General features: G+C 35.4%; 1 protein-coding gene across 1 annotated transcript in view; it reads left to right on the top strand.

Moving 5' to 3' along the window:
• The window catches only part of TRHDE (thyrotropin releasing hormone degrading enzyme), a 408,390-nt gene that overhangs the window by 322,610 nt on the left and 58,560 nt on the right, over positions 1-27,220 (top strand). The window contains exons 11-12 of the mRNA XM_004281902.4: positions 1,945-2,078; positions 2,185-2,240. Of these exons, the coding sequence (XP_004281950.3) occupies positions 1,945-2,078; positions 2,185-2,240 (190 nt within the window). The remainder of the gene's footprint in view (positions 1-1,944; positions 2,079-2,184; positions 2,241-27,220) is intronic.

Raw genomic sequence — 27,220 nt, forward strand, 5'->3', positions numbered from 1 at the left:
CAGTGAATTCAGACATGATTAACTAAAATCTCTCTTTATGAGGACTTGTTTTTTAAATGCTATTTTTTAGATTATTGTTTTTTATTTTTACATCTGTAAAATTGGGTGACATTCTAAAGCTTCACAGAAATTGTGTGGATAAATACATTAAATTTTTTAAAAACCTGCAGATATAAAGTATCAGAAACTTGGGAAGCTATAAATATTTTAGAGCAATATCTGACAGATTTATTTTCCTAAGTACCACAGATTAAGCTGGGTAAAATTTCAAACTAAGAAAACTATCCCCTTCTGCCATTGAATCATAGAATTAGAAGGGGCCTTAAATGCCATTACTTGGCCTTTAGGTTTTAAGTTCTACTGAGGACAAAAGACGATCAGTGGCATAAGTTCAAACATTTATATATAGGAAAATTTTACAAGAAGTTTTCGTACTCCTTTTATAATTCTTGTTTCCCAAGTTATTTCCCCCTTTTTCAAATTAATATAAGAATATGAAAATGTATACAGTATCATATACAATAAAAACGTTATACCATCTTGTATCAACAGAGTATGCGTGGTAAAAAGGGCACGGAAGTCAGGATACCTGAGATGCACTATCTCAGACAATTCAATTAACCTGTCTGAGCCTCATTTCTTTATCTGTTCTAACACATAGTTAATAAAGGTGTCAAGAAGTTGAAGTGCTCTTTGAAACGTTAAAGATTAGATGTTTATGTTTAGTATACATTTATGTTTAAGTATTTTTTACTGTATTTCTGAAAGTTGATAATATGTAACATGTGTTGGTTACATTAGCCCACCCCATTCTAGACGTGAACAATTAATGATCTTTAACATTCATTCATTCATTTTTGTGGTATAACCTCTTCTTGTATGGCTTTTACTTAAGAGAAAGTACTCTGTAAATTCAGCGCTTAAGAAAAGTAAAAATAAAATTTGTTTTGTTGTCTGATGTGTAAAAACTTGGATAATAGAGTGAGAATTAGAGGTTGTGCCTCTTACTCAGAACTGACATGAATGGTTTCCATGATGCATTGTGTGGTTTTGAGTCACTGTGGAAATTAGATAGACCTGTGTGTGTGTGTGTGTGTGTGTGTGTGTGTGTGTGTGTATAAAATATGAATTTTAAGTAAACTTCATACATTATGCAACTTCTATGAAGCATGAGTCCTGAGGGCAGCAGCAACAAAATAATTAGAATTGTAAACTATGGTTCTGGGAAGTCAATAAAGGCTGCCATTAAAAGTGAATGAGTTCTCTATCTGTATCATATTTGAAGGGGTTAAATATGTAAGTTATAAGATTACTTTTACTGGCTTTCTTTAATTGAATTAACCAGCGAATATAATCAAGTTACCATTTTCCAAAGTGATTCCAATAAGCAGAATTTATTATCTTTGTTCTAATTATATGTAGAAATATTAGAGTCTTAAATAAATGAGGTTCCTTTTTCCAACATTACTGATGATGCTGGAAAGTCTGTTATTTATTAGCACATCCCAAGAAAGCACAAGGAAAAGGGTAAGAAATAACAGTGACTTTCAAATAAATGAGCCCTATTATTTTAATCACTTTCTTGCTGAATAAAATAAGTAGAATGTGCACCTGAAGCCTTTTCCACAGATACATATACAATGTAACTGGAAGCCACATGAATACAGTAGTAGATTTCTTGGTTACATTTATCTTGAGAAAGAAAATTATATATACATAACAGGGTTTTATCAAGAGTAATAATGAGTAAGCTACTAAAGGTTTTCTAGCAAATTCTAGCTATAGTGATTAATTGACTAAAGAGTAGATTTCAATTAGGTATTTAGGATGGTGTCCTCTTTTAATTATTGGTACTGTGATATCTGGTATTAAGAAAACATACTTCACTCTATTTTAACCCTTAAAATTGCAAATCTCTCTTACCCCCTAAAATGCTGTTTTCAGAACACCACAGAATAACTTCTTTGGACAAAGGAAGCTGGTTACTGGGGAACATCAATCAAACTGGCTATTTTAGAGTCAACTATGATTTAAGGAATTGGAGATTATTAATTGATCAGTTAATCAGGAAACATGAGGTAAACTGGATTTACTTATCAAAGATCTGTTTTGACATATGAACATCTGCCATTTTAATCCTAAGTGATTCCATTTTTTTTTTTTTTTTTTTGGTTGCCCTCGTAGGTTCTCTCTGTCAGTAACCGAGCAGGTTTGATCGACGATGCCTTCAGCCTAGCCAGGTATGTTTTCCTGTGGCTCTCCACAATAAAACTAATGCCCTTAAGACTTCCTCTATTAAGCTAAATAGTGTATATGTATTGAATAAGAAATCTTTTAAAAATAATTTCTGTCTCACACCCTTTGTGTTTGGATATGAATTACAATCAGTGTCCCAAATTCTTGGTCAATAGTAGCCATGGGGTATTTCTGAGTCAGGAGAAGCTTGATCAATTTTTGCCACAAGTTCAATTTAACACTCAAGATTAATACTCTTTTTACAGTTTCATTAATGAACTCTACAAAATGACCATTGTGCCATATTTAATTTTTGATGTAAAGTACCTTGAAGCATCGGCATTTTTTTTCATGACATATACTAGTATATCTTTTTTATAATGTATTTTTGAATGTGATTCATTATGAAAATCTTGTGCTGCAAGACAGAAATAAATATTCTACTGGGTAAAGCTGTTCTGGACAAAATATATATCAATCTTGTAGCAGAAGTTATAGTACTAGTTATAGTAATATTTGTGTTATTTTCATAGTTAGATTTATAATGTTAAAAATCAGTTATTCTTTTGAATAGTCATTAAATAGCTATTCCTTTAAAGTAATGTTGATCGTAAACCCAAGCTATTTTACTCAATTTTGAGGCTAAATAGTAAAATAACTCAGTCCTTTTAATATTTTTTATTGTTCACATCAGTATAGTTTTAATTTTAATAATCTGATATTATGGGACAAAAATTTAGAAATGATAGAGGTGGAGAAAAGCCTGACAAGATAGTCATATGTGGAGATAAAGATTAAGTAAGATACGAAGACTTTGAAGAAAGCATTAGATATAACATGAAGATTATTTTGACATAGACGTTTAGAGAGTTCAGAAAGCCAGTAAGAGAGTGTACTTAATGTAACATTGCCCTGAGAGAGAAGCAAGCAAAAGAGAGCTATGTTAAGAGTTCCACAAGGAAAGGTTAGGGAACTAGAAGAGAACTAATATTACCAGTTAATTAAACACATAAATTTCCAGGCACTGTTCTGTTTTACATATAGTAATTTGTATAATTTTCACAACAACCTTATGAGATAAGCAGATCTGTATTATTATTATTATTCCCATTATATAGATGAGGAGACTGAGGGTTAGAGAAGTCAAGTAACTTACCTAAAGTCATATAGCTAGTAATTGACAGGGCCAGGGCTTCATATATATGCAGTAATAGAAAAGCCAGGTAATATAGGAAGATTGAGGGGATTTGAAGTGGTAGTTCATATGAATCCTTACGTGTTTGAAATGATGGTGAGAAAGCAAACAAGTAGTGATATCCTAAAGAGAGAGGGCAGATGGAAAGATGGAAATTGAAAGGATCTTTGACTCATCTGCATTAAATGATAGAAGCTATTTTTTAATGAAATATTTTAATTTTAGTAGATGATTTTTTTTTCCAAAATTAAATTCCTTGTTGTCTAATACAGAACATTGCTTTCAATAACAATTTTGGAAGACTTAAACATTTGAAGTAAACAATTTCATTATCATTTATACAAATTTACCAGGGGAATGTGCAATTCTCCTTGAATATATATTGAAATTTGTTCTATTGATCATGAGATAATTTTCCTATTAGCATGGAAATAAATAAACACAAAATTAGATATATTCTGCATTTACTTGGGAACACCCTGCAGTCACTTGGAGTTAAGGGTTATTCACATTTCAGTGTATTCTAGTAAATGTTTCAAAGTTTTGCTACCAACCTGTGTCAGTCTTCTTTCAGTTTCCTGAACACACCATGCTCCTTTTGGCTTCTTTATAGATAACAAACAGAAGAGTAGCAAATATTTATCAATATGTATGTTCCAGGTACTGTACTGAGGCTTTTATGAATGATTTTGTTCAGTCTTCTCAGTAAACCCATGGAGTGGGTGTGGTTACTGCAGCCATGTTATAGCTGAGTCGTGGAGGTTGAGAGGGGTTAAGTCTCTTAGCTAAGGGTGCACAGGTTTTAAGTGAGGGGTGGAGGGGTGACATTCAACTGCAGATAGTAGCACAGCAGCGCTTATGACCTCAGGTCAGGGTGACTGCCCATTATATGAAATTCCTTTCCACTCCCCTTGTCTGTTGGGAATATTGCTATTCACTTAAAAATAAAATTTCACTTGCACAGCCTTACCTGAAACCAATCTGTCCTTCCCAGAAAGAATAAGGTGACATCCTGTGGATCTGTACTTTAGCAGTTGTCACCTTGTAGTTCAACTACTTTTCTGGGTCCCTGTGATTTTTGGGTGATCTTGAGGGCAGGGCTTTGTCTCATCCTTGTATTACTACTGCCTAACTTAATCTTTGGTACAGGATTATACCAATATATATTTGTTGAATGAATTGCTAATTAACTATTAATTATTCAAACTATAAACTTTCAGGCCCACTGTCTTTTTGTGCAATTAAGTACACATATTCTAGGTATTTTTTATGGTTGTTTTTTAAATATATAAAAACCACATGAATGTATTCTAGTTGTAGTGATTAAAACAAGAGAGATAACAATGTGAAAATTTTCTTTTACTCCTTCCATGACATCCTGTAGCTCTTACCCTCCCTCTTCACAGATAAAATTAATATTTGCTGTATATAAATCCAGCCTTTTTTTTTTTTTTTTTTTTTTTTTTTGCGGTACGCGGGCCTCTGACTGTTGTGGCCTCTCCCGTTGCGGAGCACAGGCTCCGGACGCACAGGCTCAGCGGCCATGGCTCACACGCCCAGCCGCTCTGCAGCATGCGGGATCTTCCCGGACCGGGGCACGAACCCGTGTCCCCTGCATCAGCAGGTGGACTCTCAACCACTGCGCCACCAGGGAAGCCCAAATCCAGCCATTTTTAAACATTTCCATACAGTTTATTTTTTTTTTACGTGAACAGAAATACATTCTGTTTTCTACTCATTTATAAAAATAAATCTGAGGAGCTTTATTCCAGTGTTGCTAAATCTTCATTATTATAATCAAGACTGCACTGAGTGTGCTTGAACAGTCTTTTATCGCACATATACGGTTTTTTTTTTTTTTTTTTTGCGGTACGCGGGCCTCTCACTGCTGTGGCCTCTCCCGTTGCGGAGCACAGGCTCAGGACGCGCAGGCGCAGCGGCCATGGCTCATGGGCCCAGCCGCTCCGCGGCACGTGGGATCTTCCCGGACTGGGGCACGAACCCGTGTCCCCTGCATCGGCAGGCAGACCCTCAACCACTGCGCCACCAGGGAAGCCCCATATACGTATTTTTATAGGATTGATTCCTGAAAGAGGAATTTTTGGTTTAAAGAGTATAAGGTTTTTGATAAATATTACAAATTGTATTCCAAAGGGTTTCCCAGTAGAACCCTCCATCAGCCACATATGAGAGGGCCCAATGCCCCCAAACCCTTCGTGATAATAAAGAGTATATACATCTTTTACATTTTTGACAGTATGGCAGCAAAAATAATTTTTTTGAAGCTGTTACAGAACTAGTTGAATTAACTTGTGCATCTTTTCATATACATCTGCCATGTGTATTTTGTTTTCTTCTGTGAATTGTTACCTGGTTAAAGGAAAAACAAAAGCCTAATAGAAGATGGGTGAGGTATTTTTCCTACCCTTTTCCTATATATTTTGGATTTTTTTGGATTTTACTCCTTTTTGTAGAAAACAATTTTACAGTATTTTCTCTCAACACTGTCATTTTTTTTTTTATACTTTGTGGTGTATTTCATCATCTCAAAGGCTTTTAATTTATATGTTAAATCGTTCCTTTTGTAGCTTTCTGTTTCTTTGGTTCTGACTTCCATAGAAGACCTTCTCTATATGAACATTTTGAAAATATTTCATTTTTTATTTGAAAGCTATTTTGTTTTTGCATCTATCTCCTCACCCTTCCTTCTCTAATTAGTTTTTATGAATAGAATGGAAGAGTGGTCTAATTTTCTTTAACATTAATATATTTATAACCAATTATTTAATCCTATTTGTTTAAAGGACTTTCTTATTCATAGATTTGAAATGATATCTTTATCTTAATGAAAATGCTTATATTTTAGGGAATTGATTCAATTCTGTTTAACTGGTCTCTGTTGTTTTTGGCACTAGTACCATGTTGCTCTGATTAGCTTTATAGTACGTTGTGGTTGACAACATTTTCTCTTGTTCTTGTTCAAAATCTTACGTGTTTTCTCTTAAGTATAGATTTTTAAATCAGTTTGACGAAGCCCATTAAAAATCCTGCTGCAGTTTTGACTGAATATGCATTGATTGGATTTATAAGTTAATTTTTAAAGAATTAACATATTTTCAAATATGAGCTTTCCAATATCAAAACATGTTGTTTCTCCCCATTTTTTTAGGTCCCTAAGTCAAGCTCTATAGCTTTATTTACATTGGTTCTGGAAATGTCATATTGTTTCCTCATTTTTTATGGTATACACTTCTATAGGAAATGGCACTGCTTCTGCACTTAGATGCTCTAATTTTCATTACTTGGGTGTAAGGAATTAATTGCCTCGCAAATATCATTGTGTTATGACTTGAACTTTGAAATTAGTGACTAAATGCCTAGATATTTTTTGTTGGATGTTCATGTTTCTTGTTGGTTTTTGTTTTGATGAAGCATTGCTAGATTGAGAGATATAAAAATGAACAAGATGCATTTCTTGTTTTCAATGAATTCATGGTCTAGCAGGGACAGTACACTGTAGACAATTAACTATATTCAGTATGTCAATACGATGAATAAAATATTACGCAAATGTTGTAATATAAAGAATTAATGTGGTCTAGAAAGATTATGGAGGACATCATATAGGAAATACCATCAGAAAAATGAAAGTTTGCCATGGAAATCTACTAAAGTTTTAAAAGTAATAAAATGAGAGCAGGAAAAAGTGTAAACTAGAGGATGGATTTAGGGCAAGAGAACTGTTACCACAGTGATGCTCATGCAACAAATTGATTGAAACATAGATTTGAGAAGGAGTGGAATTGACAGCTAGATAACGTAAGAACTCTTACTGAAGTTATTTATTAGCTTAATATGTAGTAGAAACTGGAAATTTGGAAGATGCGCTTTAGGAAGTATAATATCCACTGGATTTGGATATTTAAAGTCATTAACATGCTCTGAGTATGATTTTAAAAAGCTATAAAAGTGTGTAGAACTGGATTGTGGACCTATGTGGTATTTTGTTTGAAAATAGTCAAAATACGTGAAAATTGTTTGGAACATTTGTTCATATGTAAGAGTTCCAGAGATAAATCATCATCACCATCATCATCACCACCTTTGCCCTGGGCAGTTACTGCATTGATTTACTTATTTAGTCACCAGTTTCCTGGAAAATTCAATTATGTATTGTAGAACACATGCCAGATTATTGCATTATTAATGTCATAACATATATTTTTAGCTTGCATAGCATATTTAAAAAATTCTGTTACAGGCTTTCCATTAAGGACCCAGTCACCTAAAAAAGCCTAACTAGGACAGAATCTTACAACTTAGTTTGCAAATTTTGTTAAGAAATAAGATAGCAGTTATATCTTCTAAAGTATTAGTGTTTTATTAACAATAAGCACAAGAACCTGTACCTGGAGATTATGAATGTCACACTTAGAAGTGCTCTAAGTACTGGTGAGCTGTCATCAGTAGTAGTTAATACATTTTTGAAGACGGTATAAGTTAAAAAATTAATAAATACATTTTTATCAACTTGTTTCTGAGTTTATAAATCTGCGATATGTTAGGAGAACTGGAAATTCAGTATGTGAGCCAGTGAAAATATAATGGCTCATGAAGAAGCAGACTATGAGAATACCTCAAACCTACCCTCATGCATTGTTTTTGTTTCTGGGCCTTAGTTTCAGGACTGATAGCAGCATTGTTAAAACTGCCTTAACAATGTTTGCAAGCTGATTGGTACTAACCTGCTCCTTGTGAGACTTCCTCTGTCATAGTTTTTATTAGAAATTCTGTCTTCTGGATGGCTCTCCTGTACCTTGTTTAAAGTTTCCCCTGCCAAACATGTGTTCATTACTTCTTTGCTCATTGCAGAAAATAGGAGCGTTATGTACCTAAAAAGCAACTTCATATTGAACTGGGCTAGAGGAAGAGTAGCTTTTCCTGTGTTGATGGCTGGACGTTTAAATTGTAATGTGTTGACCTTTTGTAGGGGACATTGAGAAGGAATGACTTAGAAACCTTTTATGAGAAATACCTTGGCAGACTGGACATTTTGTCCTGATTTCCCCGCTCGGTTATGGAGATAACAGGACTGCTTCACTTCACCTGAACATGGCTATGCAAAACCTGATTAAGAATCCTGGATCCCTCTGACATTGTCTACTGCTTTATAAATTCTGATTTCAAAAAGGATATTTAGGGCTTCCCTGGTGGCGCAGTGGTTGAGAGTCCGCCTGCCAATGCAGGGGACACGGGTTCGTGCCCCGGTCCGGGAAGATCCCACATGCCGCGGAGCGGCTGGGCCCGTGAGCCATGGCCGCTGAGCCTGCACGTCCGGAGCCTGTGCTCCGCAATGGGAGAGGCCACAACAGTGAGAGGCCCGCATACCGCCAAAAAAAAAAAAAAAAAAACACATACAAAAAGGATATTTAGTTTCAGAATTCTTTCCTCAATTCCTGCCTTTTTCTTTTTTGAAAGTGCTATATAATCTCAGTGTAAACATTTTTCTTCCTTAGCTGTGTTTTATAATGGAATCATAAGAGTTATTAATAATAGAATACTGGGAATACTGATTAAAATGGATTTTATATTGTGCTCACTGGGCAGGGAGAGAAGGATGATTCTTCAGCTGTTTATATTAGAATCATTTGGGAGAAGTAACCATGTGTAGATTATGTTCTTATTTATCTTTTGTTAAGCCACTAGAATGTGTGTGCAAAAGGATTACAATTAAATACTTATGAAATCCTGAAAGTGATAAAATTGTTTATTGCAAAACAAGATTTATTGTTAGCTATATGCTTCCAATCTTCTGCCATTGACCAAAGGCTATTTAAAATTAGCTTGTAGTTATGCTTTTGGACTTTCTGGCCAGGGCAGATCTTTCCATGCCCTGAATAGTGACTCATAATGAGTTCATGCAGGAGATTTGTGGCCATCCCTAAGAGATCACAGTATTTCTCACATCTCTGAGGCTGGGGATTTAATTACTTGTCTTTATCCGCTAACATTCCTCTTGAGATATACAAAAAAGTCACCTTGAAGCCCTCTCATTTCATACCTTTCTGCATGCAATTACTTAAAAATTCATATCCAAAAGGCCTCCAAATTGGTCTTAGTTTACGCAACACTTTGTCACAGTAAATGTTGAAAATAGTTTGAAAGCATTTTCAGGGCATTTACTGTAATGAGCTGGGAGTCTTCAGCTTTCTTTCTGTGACTCCCCAGTAAAAGGCTAGAGTGGATTCCTGAATTTTCAAGCCACACTGTTCCTAGAGGGGTAGCCGGTTTGCTCAAGGTTAAAGAGTGAGGTAACATGTTCCTTTTAGCTATCTTTAGAAACCTTTTGAGGGTGGAGTCACAGATGTTGTCCTTGAGATAAGGATTTAGGGGGGAGCTACCATACATTCCAGGTACTTCTGAGAAGTTCAAACCTCCTGGGGCATAAGGGCAGGCCTGTGTCTCTTGAGGACGACAAACTTTCTTAGAGACATTTCAATTGTACTGCATTAAATCAAAAGCAAATTTGTAACCTTCCAGTGCAAAATTTGTGTTTCAGCTCTGTAGGTGAAAATGTTCTAATATTAATGTCTAATGTCTGAGAGTGCTGAATAGAAAGTAGAAGAGAGATATTTCGACATCCTTCTTTAGGTTTGATCCATTTTCATAACAGCCTGCACTCTTGAGTTACAAAAGTGTGGGTGATGTTTGTAGCTTACATGGATTTGCGTTAAGCCATTCTTTTTTAAGAATAAATAGTCTAAATTTCCAAATGCAAGTACAAATTTGTTTGAATATGTGTATAAATGCTCTTTAGTGTCTCACAAAGTTAAAAAATTAGAATTCACATTGTAGTTAGTACTGTCTGGTCACATTTGACACAAAGTTATGATTCTTTTGATTTTATAATTGCTTTGAAACCTGAGCCTGAGATTTCATAAGAATTTCTCTAGGATTTCTCTAAGCTTCCCAATAATTTGAAATACCTGTTCACACATAATTTAAATTATTTAGGTAAAGCTTCCTCCAAAATGGTCATTTATACCATCAACTTCACTTGAATAGATATTTGTAATATGTGCTTTTAGCACAGAGACCTAAGTATTCCTCTGACGTTAGATTCTTGGACTGTGATAGTATCATCTTAGTGTTTTTCCTTCCATGAATTTGAGTTATCTCCTCTCCTGCTTGCTGGGAATCTTTTGCATATTCAGGTGCAGTGCTTTGAGTATGAGCTGAGAGACCACCTGCATCAGGACCACTGCACCTGAGACGTTTTATTAAAAATTGCATATTCCCACCACTACCTAGGATCTGCATTCTATCAAGCACCTCATGTGATTCTGACACCCACAGCAATATGAAAATCACTGCTTTTGAGGCCCAGAAGGTATTTATGGCATCAGTTTAGACAGGCAGGTGCTCCTGTGGAGCTAAAAGGCCTTAGAGTAGCATCCTCAATAGCAGTGAGGGTGGCTTTCTTTGGATCCTAGTGTCATGAGCTGATCATTCAACAATCAGGACATCAGGGATTCAGTTTTAACTATTCAAAAACACTTTTTTATTCTTGTTATTAAATATGTTACCATTTCGGATATGCCGTCTGATAGCTGTGAACAAAACTCAAAATCTGGGTGTCTTAGAAATTTTCCCAAGCATGGAAATCTCCTGGAGGCTTCTCATATAATTAGGAGACACCTTTATGTTTATTTTATTTATTTAATTTTTAATTGGAGTAAAATTGCTTTACAGTGTTGTGTTAGTTTCTGCTATACAATGAAGTGAGTCAGCTATATGTATACCTATATCCCCTCCCTCTTGGACCTCCCTCCCACCCCCCATCCCACCCATCTAGGTCGTCACAGAGCACCAAGCTGAGCTCCCAAATGAGCATACTAACACAGATCAAGCATACACATGCATATTGAATTCTGAGGTGTTCAGTAGTTTTCCAGGGTGAACAACCTGGCAGAATTTTCTTGCAAGTTAATCTGGCGTCTAAACCTGGAGTAATTTGTAAATCTATTGACAGTGCAAGTAGGCAGGAACAGTAGAGCTACTTGGAGCAAGTGTTAAGTGTGAGAAGAAGGCATCTTTAGCTTTTGTAGTTATTCTGTGATAGTCTTTGAGGGACTCAGGAACTTAGAAAGATGAAGAAAAGGAAAGGAAAGGAAATAGGTTCTTTCAGCAAGAAATAATTGATAAGAAAGAAGAAAACAAGAGTTTTGTGGTAGACTTAGTCTGTGGAGAAAAGTAAATGAGTCCTCTGGCATTTAGTCTGTTCATGTAAAAGCCTAATTTTCAAAGAAATCTCAAAAAACCTCTTTTCATTTTTATTATGATAAATTAAATTATAGAGAAATTTTTTAAATGAGGAATATATGAATATAGGTATTCATGCAGGCTTTATGCTAGAGTAATTACTTTAAGGTGTCTTGTAATGATATTTTCTCACTTTGGAACAGAGATTCTTAGGGGCCTTTCTGATTGCAAGCTTTCTTAACAAACATACTAATCAGCCAGTTATAAGAACTGCTCGTATTTTTCTCCTAGAACTCATAAAATCTATTTTAGGCTTCAATAACTTATTTACCTGAGGTAGCAATGCTATCCTGATAGGAAACTAGAATAAAGGTAATGGAAAATAAGTGTTTTACGTTAGTTTCTACTTGCCACGAAAATATAGAAGATTTCATTTTTATACTTGAAGAGACAATGATTTGGGAAAGAGCAGAAAGGAAAGGAAACTTAGTTCCAACATTTTGTGCAATGAAGGTGAGCGATTAATTCAGAATCGCACACACTTTTGCTTATATGGCAAATCTTAAAGCCTTGGGAGATTATTTTAAATACATGAGGTTCTCCCTTAATTGCATGCAATTTCAACTAGCCTGTGTGGAATGTTTCAAATGCCCTTATGTGAAATGGAGTACTAGTGAAGAGGCCGTCACCATTTTGGATGTGAGGAAACATCAGATTAGGAAAACTGGACTTGTTGCAACTGTGCCAAAGCCTATTTAATGTTATTTAAAGATATGGGTACAGGCCGACTCAGAAGCTAAGAAGTAGCACGTGGCCCTGCGGAATCAGACCACATTAGAATCGCAGATTGACTTCTTCCTTCCTAAAGTGGAATGGCCTGGAGTACAGTGGATTTGAGCTTCAGAAGGGAGGGAGGCAGGGGTTTCCGGTTGCTCAGCTGCTTCAGCTAATTAGGGTGAGGATTAAACAGAAGTTCAGTATCAGCTCTCCAGGTCACCAGGTGGTAGTGCTAACCAGAGGGGAAAAAAGAGAGTTTTCATAAGAAAGAAAATGTTACTCTAGCAGTCCATATGCGACAAATTAAGTAAGGCCAATAGGCTCCGAAGAGAATAATGATTGAGTATCAGAGAGTTTTATGTGTATGCTGACTTAAACACACTCTAAATTCATGGAGGGTTCTTGGGAATGCTGTCAGAAATGCCAAAATAGAAAGGACTCCGGGTGAAAATTACTTGGCTTTGCATTCCCAGTGTGCAAATGCACTGGAAGTTAATTGCATAAGCTGAGGGCAGATCACGGGCTTTATCTAGGCCATATCGAGGGAACTGTTACTTGCCCTGTTTCAACTGATAGACTAAAATTATTATAGAAATATAGTTAATATGCAGAGCAATTAAGCCCCTTGCCTCCTAGCTTACCACACTTTTTAATTTCCATCTTTGTAGAGTTTCTCAGGTTTCCTATTTACATTTTTAAAATGTTACTGCAGTCTGTTGAATTTTGACATTGATAGACTATCAGCTATTTCATAGAGTGAAGAGTTGAGAAATCCATATGAAAATTTGTGTTTCAATAAATGCAAAAGTAATACATAGGGTATTTCAATAAATTATATAGTGTGAACGTTAATAAGTTTGTTGACAGGTAGATAGATGATGGATACATGGATTGAAAGGTAGGTGGATAACAAAGACAGAGCCATAATACTTATTTCATGCTGTGAGGAAATCATTATATTTGGCCTCAGAAAGATTATTTTGTCATGTTTGCTTTTCATATGGGAAAAGTCATACAGAATTTTATTTTTTATTATATTTATTTATTTGTTTATTTTCTGTGGTTTTTTGGCTGTGTCGGGTCTTGGCTGTGGCATGTGGGGTCTTCGTTGAGGTGTACGTGATCTTTCGATGCAGCACAAGCTCTTTGTTGTGGTGCGCAGGCTTCCCTCTAGTTGTGGTGTGTGGATTTTTTCTCTCTCCAGTTGTGGCGCGCAGGCTCCAGGGTGCGTGGGCTCTGTAGTTTGCGACATGTGGGCTCTCTTGTTGAGGCACACGAACTCAGTAGTTGTTCCACACGGGCTTAGTTGCCCCATGGCATGTGGGATCTTAGTTCACCGACCAGGGATCAAACCCGCGTCCCCTGCATTGGAAGGCATGTTCTTTACCACTGGACCACCAGGGAAGTCCCCAGAATTTTAAAAGTCAAGACTCTTAGCTGATGTTTAGTTAAAATAAATTCAATTGATTTTCTTAGCGAAAGGAAGATATTGAGATAAAATATGAACATGGTCCGCCTGCCGATGCAGGGGACACGGGTTCGTGCCCCGGTCTGGGAAGATCCCACATGCCGCGGAGCGGCTGGGCCCGTGAGCCATGGCCGCTGAGCCTGTGCGTCCGGAGCCTGTGCTCCGCAGCGGGAGAGGCCACAACGGTGAGAGGCCCAAGTACCGCAAAAAAAAAAAAAAAAAAAAAAAAAAAAATATGAACATGAATTATATACTAAATAATTATCACATATAACAATAGAAAGTTCCAAGTGTTGGTGAAGACATTTTCAAATATTTATTTACTTCAAAGATATGCCAAATTCAGAGTAAGGTAGAAACATATGTTCTTTATTTGTTAGTCTGTACTTTATCTTTATAGAATGTATAGAAACCAGTAGGAAAAACTTTCAGTAGCTATTTACCTGGTTTGTATGTTATCATTCAATATCTATTTTTCATTCCAGATAAGTTAATCATTTTCTAAAGCATATATACATGACATTAAAATGAACTGTGTGTTCTCCTTATTCTCAACAGATAAGTGATATGAGAACATCTTTCATAAACAGGCAAAATGAAAATAATGAAAAACATGAGAAGCAAGTACGTCAAAATAATTTTAGTGGGTTGACCTTTTTTATTTCAATTTCTGATGCTCATTAGTAAGAATAATTCACAAATGGAAAGTTCTGTAATACAAAGTTAGTCAGCAATGTCTTCCAATTGTATAGTAACAGCTTTGCACATTTGAAGATACATGGGAGTTAAAAATATACATAGATAGGGATGGAAATGGTGATCCCATGTGGCCTGTCCACAATGTGACAGTTCATTAATTCAACAAATATTTAGTAAACACCTACTATGTACCAGGCAGTATTATAGACACTAGAGTAAATAGTAGTGAATAAAAGAGCCAAAGTCTCTGCTTATATTACAGTGGATAGGATTACAGTTAGTTTATCAAGCAAGTAAAAATTTGTCAGGTGGTGATACTTTCAGAGTAAATAAATAAAAAGCAAAAAGAATGGGAGAGTTTGGAGAAGGCTAACAGATAAGGAGTTTATTTTAAATATCGTGGTCAGGGAAGCTCTTGTTTTTCAGTTGATATTTGAGTTGTTATTTATGTTGGGAATAGAGCATTCCAGACAGAGGAACAGCACATGCAAAGGCCCTGAGGTAGAATGTGTGTGGCATGTCCAAGGGAAAGCAAATAGACAGATGTGACTCTAATGGAGTGAGTAAGGGGTATAGCAAGATGAGATGATTTAGGGAGGGAGGTAACAGCACTGACCATGTAAGGCCTTATAGACTATTGTAAGAATTGAGGGTTTTATTTAGAGTGAGAGGGAAAGCCATTGGGAGGGTTTTGAACAAAAGAGCGATGTGCTCAGACATGTTCTTGTAGGATCACTCTGGCTGTTTTATTGAGAATATACTGTGAGGAAGCCAGGGTGGAAGCAGGGAAGGTAGTTAGGAGAGCAATTAAGACAAACTCTATTTAGAAAGCTGTTGAGAACTACAATATGGCTATTTACCTGGTGAGGAACAAGAGATGCCCTGGGGCACCTTGGTAGCCTCCTGGATGGCAGAGGTTTGCATGCCAGAGATACAGACCCTTACAGATGTTTTCCTGGAAAATAGTTACTCATTAAGCAGTAATAGCAAGAAAAAACAGACGTTTATATTTTTTAAACATTTGGGTTGCTTCCAGTTTTAGTTTATTATGAATAATGCTGCTATGAATATTTGCATAAACAGCTTCATGTGATTATGTTTCCCTTTCTCTTAATAAATACCTAGGAGTGGACTTGCTGGGTTGTCTGGCAAGATTATTAGATACTACCCTATTGTTTTCCAAAGTGACTGGACCACTTTGCATTCCAACAAGCAATACATGACAGTTTCATTTGCTTTGCGTTCTCACCAACACTTAGTATTGCCAGTCTTTTTAACATTAGCCATTATATTGGGTGTGGAATGTATCTTATTATTATTGACTTAGTTTGCACTTCTTTAGTGATCAAGGATATTGAGAATCTTTTCATGCACTTATTTTTCATCTCTGTATCTTCTTTTGTGAAATATCTGTTAAAATCTTTTGTCCATTTAAAAAAATTGAGCTGTTTTATTATTGAGGTATAAGAATTCTGTATATTGACCTTATGTTCTGCAACCTTGACAAGTTTCATTATTATTTCTTATAGCTATTTAATAGTTTCCTTTAAAGGTTTTCTACAAACATTGTAATGTCATCTGGAGATAACTATAGTTTTATTTCTTCCTTTTCAATCTTTATGCATTTTATTTCCCTATCTTAATAATTTTGAAATGATCTCTAATATTCTTTTTTATGGTTATATATACCGTAACTAACTTAAAATATTTATATTATTGGAAATTAAGAATGCTTTCAAACTTTCACTTATGAATAATTCTGACAAATATATTTGTGCATGCAGTTTTATTATTTATTTGCTGTTTACTAAGATATAGTTTTGGAACTTCAATTTTTGAGTCCATGGTTGAAATCATTGAAACAGATTGTCAAGTTGCTCTTAAATATTGGCAAATTTCTCCCAAGAATAATATGAGAGTATTTCTAGCATGGCTAATTTTAAAAGTGGTATTATTAATTTCAGTTTTTATATTATTCTATTCTCTAGACCAAAATAATTTAAGAAATAATTATTTTTTAAAAAATAATTGCTCTCTCTTCTCTAATTTTATTTAGAAAATTATAGTGGTTAAGATCATTGACTGCAGAATTAAATATAGATATTAGTCCCAGCTGCGACAAAAAATGTAACCTTGAGCAAGTTACTGACTTTTAGCCTTAGTTTCCTCAATTACAAAATGTGGATAAAACAGTATCCACATCAGAGTTTTAGTGTGAATATTAAGTGAGATCATGTAATTAAATAAAAGTTCTATGTAGCTCCAGTTCCAGTAAGCGCTCAATCAATATTTTCTGTTATTAAATGACATTCCATAACAGACTGGGATCTGTCATGACATTCAAGAGACATATGATATTGAGTTGAGACTTTAGGGCTAGAAAAGTAGTTAATCCAGGATAGGTTTTTACGTTAGTTTTACCTCAATTTGAAACAAATTATTCAGGATCTATTTTATTAGAAATGTATACCACTGTACTGAAGTATAAAATGTATACCCAAGTTTTCATCTGAATGTAGTTTGTTGAAGTTGTTGACTCAGTTTTCATCTTAATTTGTCTTTGTCTATAACATTCTCTTTCTTAGCTTTCTTTTGAGAAAAAGATACTACTGTAATTTAGAATAATTCTTCCAATATGAAGCATGTAATTTTAAATATCATGGTTGAATGTTAATATTAAATTTAGTAGTTTTGATAATTAAGGAGATCAAAGAGGTGCAAATATATCTGGATAAATGCAGCTTCGTGATGTTGACAGCAGCAAGGAATCTCTTAAAAACAACATTCACAACAAAATTAATTTTTTATCAAGTAATAGTTGTTAGAAATATATGTGTTTCATTTGTTCACTAAGCAAATGTTTATGAGGAATCTGCTGTAAAAGTGCACTATATTAAACATAATGAACTACATATATTAAACATATGAAGTACAAAATTTAACAGCATATTCTCAAATGCCTTAGAATTTAGAGAGAGATTATAATCTCACAATTATCTAATGGAAGATTTTATCTAGTGTAATGCATTAAGGTCTAAAGGATTTAATGTTTATCTAATATAAATGTTAGGTGGTTTAAGGGCACAGTGTTTTTAAGGGAAGAGGGATCACTTTTGGATGGTATACTCACAATCTCCTAATGCTTCATGGAAGATGCGGCATTTGAGAATTTAGGGTGATCTTTGAAAAACATCTGGAAGGAGGAAACAAGTAACATCACACATGTAATATCATGACACTTGTGTCCACCATTATATGGTAATAGATCTCAAACATGTTAGCAGTAGATGGTATTTCAGGATAATCTTCAAAGAGATCTCAAAATAGAGTGACTGCAATAGATCCACGTAGAAGAGGAAGACAAACGTGAAGAAATCAAAATGGAAAAGTTAACGTGGTAGCATCTTTGTGAAATTTAAATTTAAAAAGTAATGTGAAATTTAAATTTAAAAAGTAATTTCTTGCCATTATGAAAATTTGCTCCCAATTTTGGATTAAGAGGCATGCTCAGATTTCAAATCTCTAGATAGAAAAAGAATGTCCAAATTTTGGCTTCACCAAGTTACCGTTACCTGCGAATACAGAAAAGCCATTTCCTGCTAATACAGAAAAGCCATTTAGAAATGTTCCCTTTGCCAACCAGTTTCACTTTTTATGTGATCCAGTTTTAAACCATATTTATCTGATTAAGTCACTAATGGGGCAGCACTATAGGAAAGTAAAAATCTGTCACTCTGGAGAATATAATGTGTCTCTAGTTATACACTGCTATGTGGGAACGTACTGATACGTGGAAATACAGATGTTTCTCTCCATCAAGCCTCATTGAACTTGAGATCTTTTGGAGTTTCTTATTGTTGGATCCATGTTTAGAATATTACAATGCATACATTTCATTTTTAACTATTAACAATTTTGGGGGGTCCTTTTTACATTTTATTCATGAGTCAATAGCAGTTTGTACTTTAGGAAAAGTAAGAGAAGGGTGTGTGTGTATATTCTAAAATATAAGTTATATGGGACTTTTAAATATATATTTTAAAATAGAAGTTATAAAAAAGGCTTATTTAAAACAACTAGTGTGCTATTCTTCCTAATCTACATGCCTCAACTGAGGAGGTAAAGGAGAGAAAAACTGTTCTAATCTCTTCTTGTTCCTGAAATACAGTCTTCTTAAAAACACTATTTACCTCAGAAAATTACCAAGTAATAATTATTTAATTGTACAAGCAAAATTAAGTATACTTAACCACCTTTTGCCTCCACAAATGGATTGTGTAATATACCTAGCATGCAGTGGAAAACACATTGGTTGATTTACAATTATTAATTATCAGAGCTTAACATCAGTGACCATATCTCTATATTTAACTAGAATCAACATGGTCTTCAGCCACTTTTGTTTTCCAAATGTTTCAACTAAATTCCTACACTGCTTCTTTACATTGGAAAATCTTCAAGAAAACTTTACCTGATACCAGAGAAAAATTCCTGATAGATGGGATTGCCATCTATTTTTTTTTCTTTTTAATAAATGAAACGCTGATTTTTTGTTTGCTTTATATTCTTGGTCAGCAAATGGGGAATTCAGATGATACCTTCTGAAATTTAATCTTTTGAATACAAACCAGCTCCAAGCCCAGTATCTCCAAGTGAAGGACAGATCTCTACAAAATAAAAAAAAGTCCGAGGAAATAATAAGTTGATTGTCTCTCACACAACTGATTCTCAGTGGTGGGGCTGGGACAGAATAAAATCTGCCATTCAGGAGAGGGAAAAATGGAAAAATAGGAGCCATTGAGAAGAACTCTTGGTGATGGACAAAGTTTCTTGATTAAATAATTCTGATTTTGCTTTTTGAGCATAGCTTCCTGGTCAGTTTTTTCCTAGTAGTCTGGATCTGCCCTTTGAGAGACTCTTCCTTTTCCGTCATCCTCCATGAACATATGTGAGGTGAGTCGTGGGCACATAGTTTCCTTGGGCACCACACAGTTTTATCATTCCACTTCCAAGCCTGTAGAAGGTTGAGTGCCTAAGGGTTGTTTCAAGTCTTAAATAGTTACACATGCTTTTAGTCTAAGAGTATATCATCTTTGGAAACAGAACCCCCTTAAAACCTTAGTAACCTTCTTATTTTTTTTTTTAGGCATACCCACTCCCACAATATTTTTGAGACTTAGTTCTCAGATTCTCTGTATCTCTTTGACATATTGGGGATTATCTTGTGTTCTTCAGCCTTCAACAGGAGAACTGGATTTAAGCTCATCTCCTGAGTTATATTCCTATTTGAAACGACTTACTATCAAGTAGACCAAGGGTTGTTATCCTTAAAAAGCAGCCCATTGGTGAACTTGGGTTTGGCTCTATTTCAGCAAGATGGAATGGGACAGGGCATGGAGAAACATACAATAAGCTTTAAAATGCCAGTCTGGATATGCTCACTCTCTTTTGGTAGAACTCAATTACATGGTAATACCTAACTGAGAGGGAATCAGGTAAAGAAAATCTGGTTGTGTCCTCAGGATGAAAAAAGAAATTGATTTGGTCAAGAGCAAGCTGAATAATCAACAGATACCAATTGAATATGCTACCAGAAATACATGAGAACACTGGCTTCAACACAACGTTCTCAAGACCCAGATTAGCAGGACCAGTTTTTGTTTGTTTATTATGCGTTTGTTTAAAGAAATGTTCAGTTGAAGGAAATAAAATATATGTATTTCTACTTCCCTGCTTCCCCAACACCAACTGCCAATAACCAAAAAAAGGAAGAAAAAAAATAAAGAACGATTGACAAACACACTGAATTATGGGCCCAAATACAGAAGGATTCTGAAAATGGATGAAAGTATTTACAGACCGTCTGTGGGACACAGAAATCTTAAAAATGAAAGGCACATCCACGAAGGGATGGTCTTATTTGGAATAATGGAATCTGGAGGCATGATGGGTTACATTGCCAAATCTTTCTCTACATGGAAGAGCAGGAAACAAATTCAGGCCTTAAAGAGAAGACATGCAAACTCCCACTTTTTGCAGGAAGCAGGGGCCAGAAATAGTGGGGTGGGGAAGAAATATATATGGCAGTTGGCTTGGCAACATTAATTGAGACAGCTGGAGAGAGACAATTAAATGCTAAATCTCCACAAGAACCTTCCATATGCAAGGATGAACTATGAATCACACAGCTCTCCAGCATGTTCTGAAAGAGACTATGGAGCAGAAATATACCCCTAAACAGATGGAACCACTGATTTGATTAGAACCAGGTCTGAAGTAACAACACCACTAAATGGAAACTGCTACTGTCCCAGTCTATTCACTATGATTGCTCTTTAGCCACAACCAATCAGCAACTACTTGTTAGATAGGACTACCCTTTTCAAATATGAGTGAAATTCAAACATATACCATCCTGAAAGCCATAAAACTGTGGAAAGATACCATAGGAAAGATAGTTAAGAATCATAGTAACAACTGAAGAACTATAACATCAAGCAAAAAATTCACATATGCTCATCTATGTGATTTCCAAGAATGAAAATAAAGACATGTGGTTTCTTTTGAGACAAGGGTTTAAAGAAAATAGAAAAAGAGATAAGGCAACAAAAAGAATAAAAGTGATCTGGCATTACAAGAAAGAAAGCTATATTAGAAGCAGGAAAATTTACATAGACACAGGGGAAAACATAGGGACGACATGGAGAATAAGCTGGAGATAATTTAGATAAATGAAATGGAAAAAACAATGAAAATGTTAATGTAAACGAGACATGCAGTATGTTTGTATGTTGGTATATGTGTGTGTGGTGTGTGCACTTAATATTTATGAAAAAGAAGCAAGCAAATAAAATTGAAAGCATAGGAAGAGTAAACTTTCTTACAATAAAGAAGTGAACATGTAGATCAAAAGGGAACCCTGTGTTTAAGGAAAAAACTTACACAGAGCGATTAATATTAAGACATTTTGATGAATACCTTAGGCTTTAAAAATTAAACAGAACAGGTTACCTAGAAAGTGGAAAATTCAGACTGGCTCAGATTTCTGTAAGTAAAAGTATATTTCAGTGGATAGAATACAAAGTCTTTTACGTAGTCAAGTTAACCTTTGAATGCAAAGGAGTGGTGGTAAGTCTTGAATCCACTTGTACATGGAACAAAGGAAACAAGGAAATTAAGGTTACACAATAGAGGCAAATCTTTATACCAAGAAAATTTAGAAATAATTCAGCTGGTAAAAATCCAGAAGGGGCATAAAAGTTGGAAAGTGTAAGTCTCATGATTTTCTTATTTTTCCTTATCAGGGACTCAGGGGATACAGATTTAACTATGGATAAATCCATAGAAAAAATTCTTTTGAGATAGTTACTTTGAAAGAAAGAGTAGCAAGTGTAAGGTTTTAAAGAGTGTTTTAGTCACTAGTCCTAGTTTTCTGTTATTTTTCTAAAACTCTCTAAGTTTTTTAAAAGATTTTGACACTGTGTCATTTTTTTCTCCTAAATTTTTACTTTTTAATATTAAATATGTGATTCTCATGAAAATTATTATTGTACTATAATTGCACATTAAATAATAACGGGGCTTCCCTGGTGGCGCAGTGGTTGAGAGTCTGCCTGCCGATGCAGGGGACACGTGTTCGTGCCCCGGTCCGGGAAGATCCCACATGCCGCAGAGCAGCTGGGCCCGTGAGCCACGGCCGCTGAGCCTGCGCGTCCGGAGACTGTGCTCCGCAACGGGAGAGGCCACAACAGTGAGAGGCCCGCGTACTGCAAAAAAGAAAAATAATTAATAATAATGATAATGAGTTTTATTAAATTAAGATTCCGGAATTATCTTCTCAAAAAAGTGGTTCTCTTACTGGAGAAATATTTCTAATTTTTACAATTATATATCACTTTCAATTTCAGTAATGTTGGACTACATGTAATCATTTTAGTAGAATAGGAAACATTTTAAACATATTATTCTTGTAAAAAAGGTATATATAATAATATTTTAAGATAATGTAAATATATATACTTGTTCTGAATTAGCTAGCACTTTTTGGTATTGTTTGTATTTTCATTAATGCTTCAACTTTTAAAAATTACTTCCTACAAGTGGTAATGAGGGGTAAATTTTCAGACAGTAAGCAAGGACTTAACTATAGGACTGTTATTAAAATTAATGAGTGTCATTGTTAGAACACAGTATATCTATACCATTAATGTCCTCTAATTGCTAATCATCATTAAGGAGTTAGAACATCGTTATCATTACTTTTCCTAAGGTTTTTTTAAACATCTTCAACATTAAAGAAAATCAAGGAAAGGTTAAGGTCACATATTTCTGAGTTGGGGATCCAGATTAATTAAATGTTTCTATGTAAATAGTATATCTTCAGAATTTTGTGACACTGGAAGTTAAAGCTAAAATTGACAGGCAGGACAGCTATGTAGCTATTAGAGGAAGCTACTTCCCCCCCTAACTTCTGTCTCTGGAGGTCTTATAAATTGTCTACAAGTTAGTGTCCCAAAGGATAAAAATTATCTGTTATATAGTTGTTAGATGATTTCAAAAGTATTTCAACGTGCTTAAATTCCAAGAATTGAAAATGTCTCAAATCTAAAATTCCTTTTGGTACGAATTCTCAAATAAATTGATAGCATAATTTCTTTAGTTTATACTGTTTATACTCTTAACAGTTTACACTGTTTATACTCTTTCTACCCATTGACTTTGTACTCTTTGTGGCTCAGCAAGTTTGTTTAGCTTTGTCCTTACTTTAAATTATCATTTACCATTCTTACGATGGAAACAAATTATCAAAAATCTCACTAACGTGCCTGCTTCCCCAAAAGGTGATTTCAAGGGGGCACAACTATCTTTTTCAAGGTATTAATCCTTTTTCCTATACAATGAATTATAGAGTAGAAGTCCTTTTTTCTATCTCATTGGTAGTAAAAGGTATTTTTACCTTCCACATTTCATCTGCAATGCTATTGAGTGGCTTTAAACTCTAATTTGGAACAGGGTATAATATTATGAGAGGCAGGAAAATATCACTTTAAATCATAAAGAATTAGATTAGATATTTCATTTCTCCATAAGATGAGTATCTTTTACTGAGATTAGAGAAGGAGAAAATGCATGGCATGAGCAGAAGGTGTGTCCTTCTCTCTCCCTTTTCTCTCATTCACTATTGTTGCTTGAAGTTGACATGCTAGTAGCAGCTATGATTGAATTTAAGAGAAATGTGGATGATTGTTATCATTACCAAATGAAAAGACTTTTTTTCCTTTGATGCAACAGAAAATGTTTAATGAAAAACAAAATGCTTGTCACATGTTGTACAATCTACATAAGACAGATGATGGGATATTTCTATAGCTGATAGCTGAGTAAATCACCTCATTTTCATTGTTTCCACAATGTTGACCAACAGGCTGCCAGCCTGGCTTCCCACTTCTGATTTAAACACACGATTCAGAATGACTTTGGAGGGTTGGGATACTCACAGATTTATGGAGCAGTCGTATGTGGGATTCTCATCACTGTACAGCAACCCTGTCATTTTTGTGACAGAGCCTGTTTGACTGGTTTGGGATTTATGAAGGAAATAATTCAGAACAGAGTAATAACTTTCCCTTGGCAATTACACTACCATTTGGTACGTTGTCCCTAAGGGGAAAATGAATGTGCTGGGATCTATCCATGAGTTTAGTGGCTCTGTGTAAGGAACAAATCAAGGTCAGAATACAAGTGCAGAACATGTGGTTGCTGAATTCTAGTTCTGGTTCTTCAGCCTTAGGGCTCTCCACATTTGTGTGACACTTTATGGTTTACAAACTACCTATCCATTTCTCTTCTCTCAATGACCCTGGGAGGTAAATACCATTTCTCCCATTTGTAAAGAAGGAAACCGAGACTAAAAATGTTGCCTTCCTTGAAGTTCATTATTCAGCAAATATTTTTAAGCATTTGCAATGTGAAGGTTTTATGATGCATGCTGGGGATACAAAGATAAATAAAACTTAGTCCCTGCTTCAGTTTTTTAACTATTTATTATGAAGAATTTCAAATATATAAAAAAACGCTCTAGAGCTATGTACCAAAGTCCCTGTATCCATTGCTCTGCATCAGCAATTATTAACTCATGGTCAGTCTTATTTCATTCATGTCCCCAACCAAACTTTCATACTATTTTGAAGTAAATTCTAGATATCAAATCATTTCTTCAAAAAAATCTTCACCATGTGTATCTAAAAAATGACATTATTAAACATGATGACCTAAAATTAGTATTTCCTCAATAATATCAAATATTCAGGGGAGTTCCCTGGTGGTCTAGTGGTTAGGATCCCAGGCTTTCACTGCCATGACCCAGGTTCAGTCCCTGGCCAGGGAACTGAGATTCCCCTAAGCTGCACAGTGCGGCCAAAAAAAAAAAAAAAATCAAATACTCAAGAAGTGTTCAAATTTCCAGTTGTCTCATAAATGTCACTTTTTTTTTTTTTTTACAGTTTGTTTGAATTAGGATTCAAATGATTTTACTGCACTGTGGTTGGTTGATGTGTTTTTCGATCACTTTTAAACTATTGGTTTTCTTCTTCACCGTTAAAAAAATTTCTTTCCAAATTATTTGGTAAAGAATGATGTTGTTTGTCCTGTATGATTTCCCACAGTTTGGATTTTGCTGATTGTATCCCCACTCTGCATTTTCATGTGTTCCTCTGTCTTCTCTATCACCTGTAAATTGGTAATCAAGTCTACAGGCTTAATTTAAGGCCTTTTAGCAAGTTAGCTTCAGAGTTGACTCTATATGAACACATAAAATAAAGAGTAGTCTCTCTTTTTATGATATTTGCAGCTATTTCTGTTCAGTGCCTAAATCTATTGTCACTAGAGCTTGCAAATGGTGGTTCATTCATTCCTTTTCCGTTTATAAAAGAAATAGCTTTTCAAAGAGAAACTTGCTCTCATTTACTATTTGGTGACCCAGTGATACAGTTCTTAAGGAGAGACGGGATAAATGCTTGATTGTTTCCTTGCATTTTTCAGCATCAAAAATAATGAGCCAGTTCTCTGGCATAATGAGCCAGTTCTCTATGTAGTGACCAATTATTTTGTTTTGTTTTGTTTTTAGTTAAGTATCATTTTGACCTATGGATTTAAGTATATTTGATAAGTTTAAATCCATTGCCATTTTTATTTCTGTTGATACTCAGAATGTCTAACATTGGCCGGGAGCTTCTTCAAGTTGGCTGCAGAACCCGGGTTAAATGGGATGCTATCACTTCGCTCTTGTTAGATTCCCTTTAGATATCAGTTAGATTTCACTTTAGGTACCTCTTCTAAAAATCTTCCCAACTGAGTCATCACTGTCTTGTGCATGACTAGATTACACTCTCGGAAGTGTTTTGTTTTGTTTTGTTTTCAAAATGCCTCCACTGTTTGGACTGTACCTTCTTGCTTAATTTCGTGTCAGTCCAAAATTTAGACCTTAGCTGTACATTTAGAAAATTACATAGGGAATTATAGTGGCCGCATATATGTAGCACTACCTCTATGGATACCCTGGGGGTGGGATTGCCTTGATTTTGAGATTTCTTGTTGAGATTTTTAACTGAGGTGGGCTATCCAGGCCCAGGAGGTGCCCTACAGTTCTGTCCAGGAAGCGATTTCTCCAATGCTTCATATGATTTTATTCAAGTCCTTTGCTCTTCCTTCTAAGCCTGGGTTTAGGACCCCAAATCACTTTCCATACCCTTAATTTGTTCCTTTCCCATAAGATTTTGAGATGGAAAACATCTTCTGTTGTTTGAAGCATTTCCTCTTATTTAAATTAAAGACTGTAATTTTATGTGATTACCTCTCCTTTTCTTTTTTGGAACACATTCTAGTGCTCTGTTGCTTTTACCTCTGTCAACAATATTTCTGAAAGCAGTGTTGTTTTAATGCATGCTCTTCGTGGTAGGTATGTTGCTCCTAACTGGTTAGCCTCTCCAGGCCAGTCTGAACTGTGGATTTTCCTTGACTTACGGAGATTAGACTTGATAATGAAGAGGCCCAGGGAATGGGGGGGGGCAGCGGTGAAGAAAGTGGTTTTGGCAAAAGAGACACAAATGACCAAAGTCTAAAAGCTTTATCTACAATGAGTCCACTAAGGCCTCCATTTCAAAGTCGCTGTCATGGACCAAATCAGTCTCTCCTTCCATATCTGTTCTCTTATATTATTTTTTCCTCATAAGGCCCCCAGAGATTACTCCCACTTGATTTCCCCCTTATTCCTATCCTCATTTTTTTGACTAGAAGATGGGAAAAAGAATTCAAAAATTACTTCCTAGGCCTTTCGGAATAGTGGTTAAGAATGTCACGGGCTCGGAGCAGGAAGATTGGATTCAAATAACAGCAACATTCTTATTTGCAGTATGACCATGGAGAGGTTAAGTAACCTTTTTGAGCCTCAGTTGTTGTTTTTTTTGTTTTGTTTTGGGCCTCTCACTGTTGTGGCCTCTTCCGTTGCGGAGCACAGGCTCCGGACGCGCAGGCTCAGCGGCCATGGTTCACGGGCCCAGCCGCTCTGCGGCATATGGGATCTTCCC

This window comes from Orcinus orca, chromosome 11 (assembly GCF_937001465.1).
Source record: "Orcinus orca chromosome 11, mOrcOrc1.1, whole genome shotgun sequence".
Lineage (NCBI taxonomy): Eukaryota > Metazoa > Chordata > Mammalia > Artiodactyla > Delphinidae > Orcinus > Orcinus orca.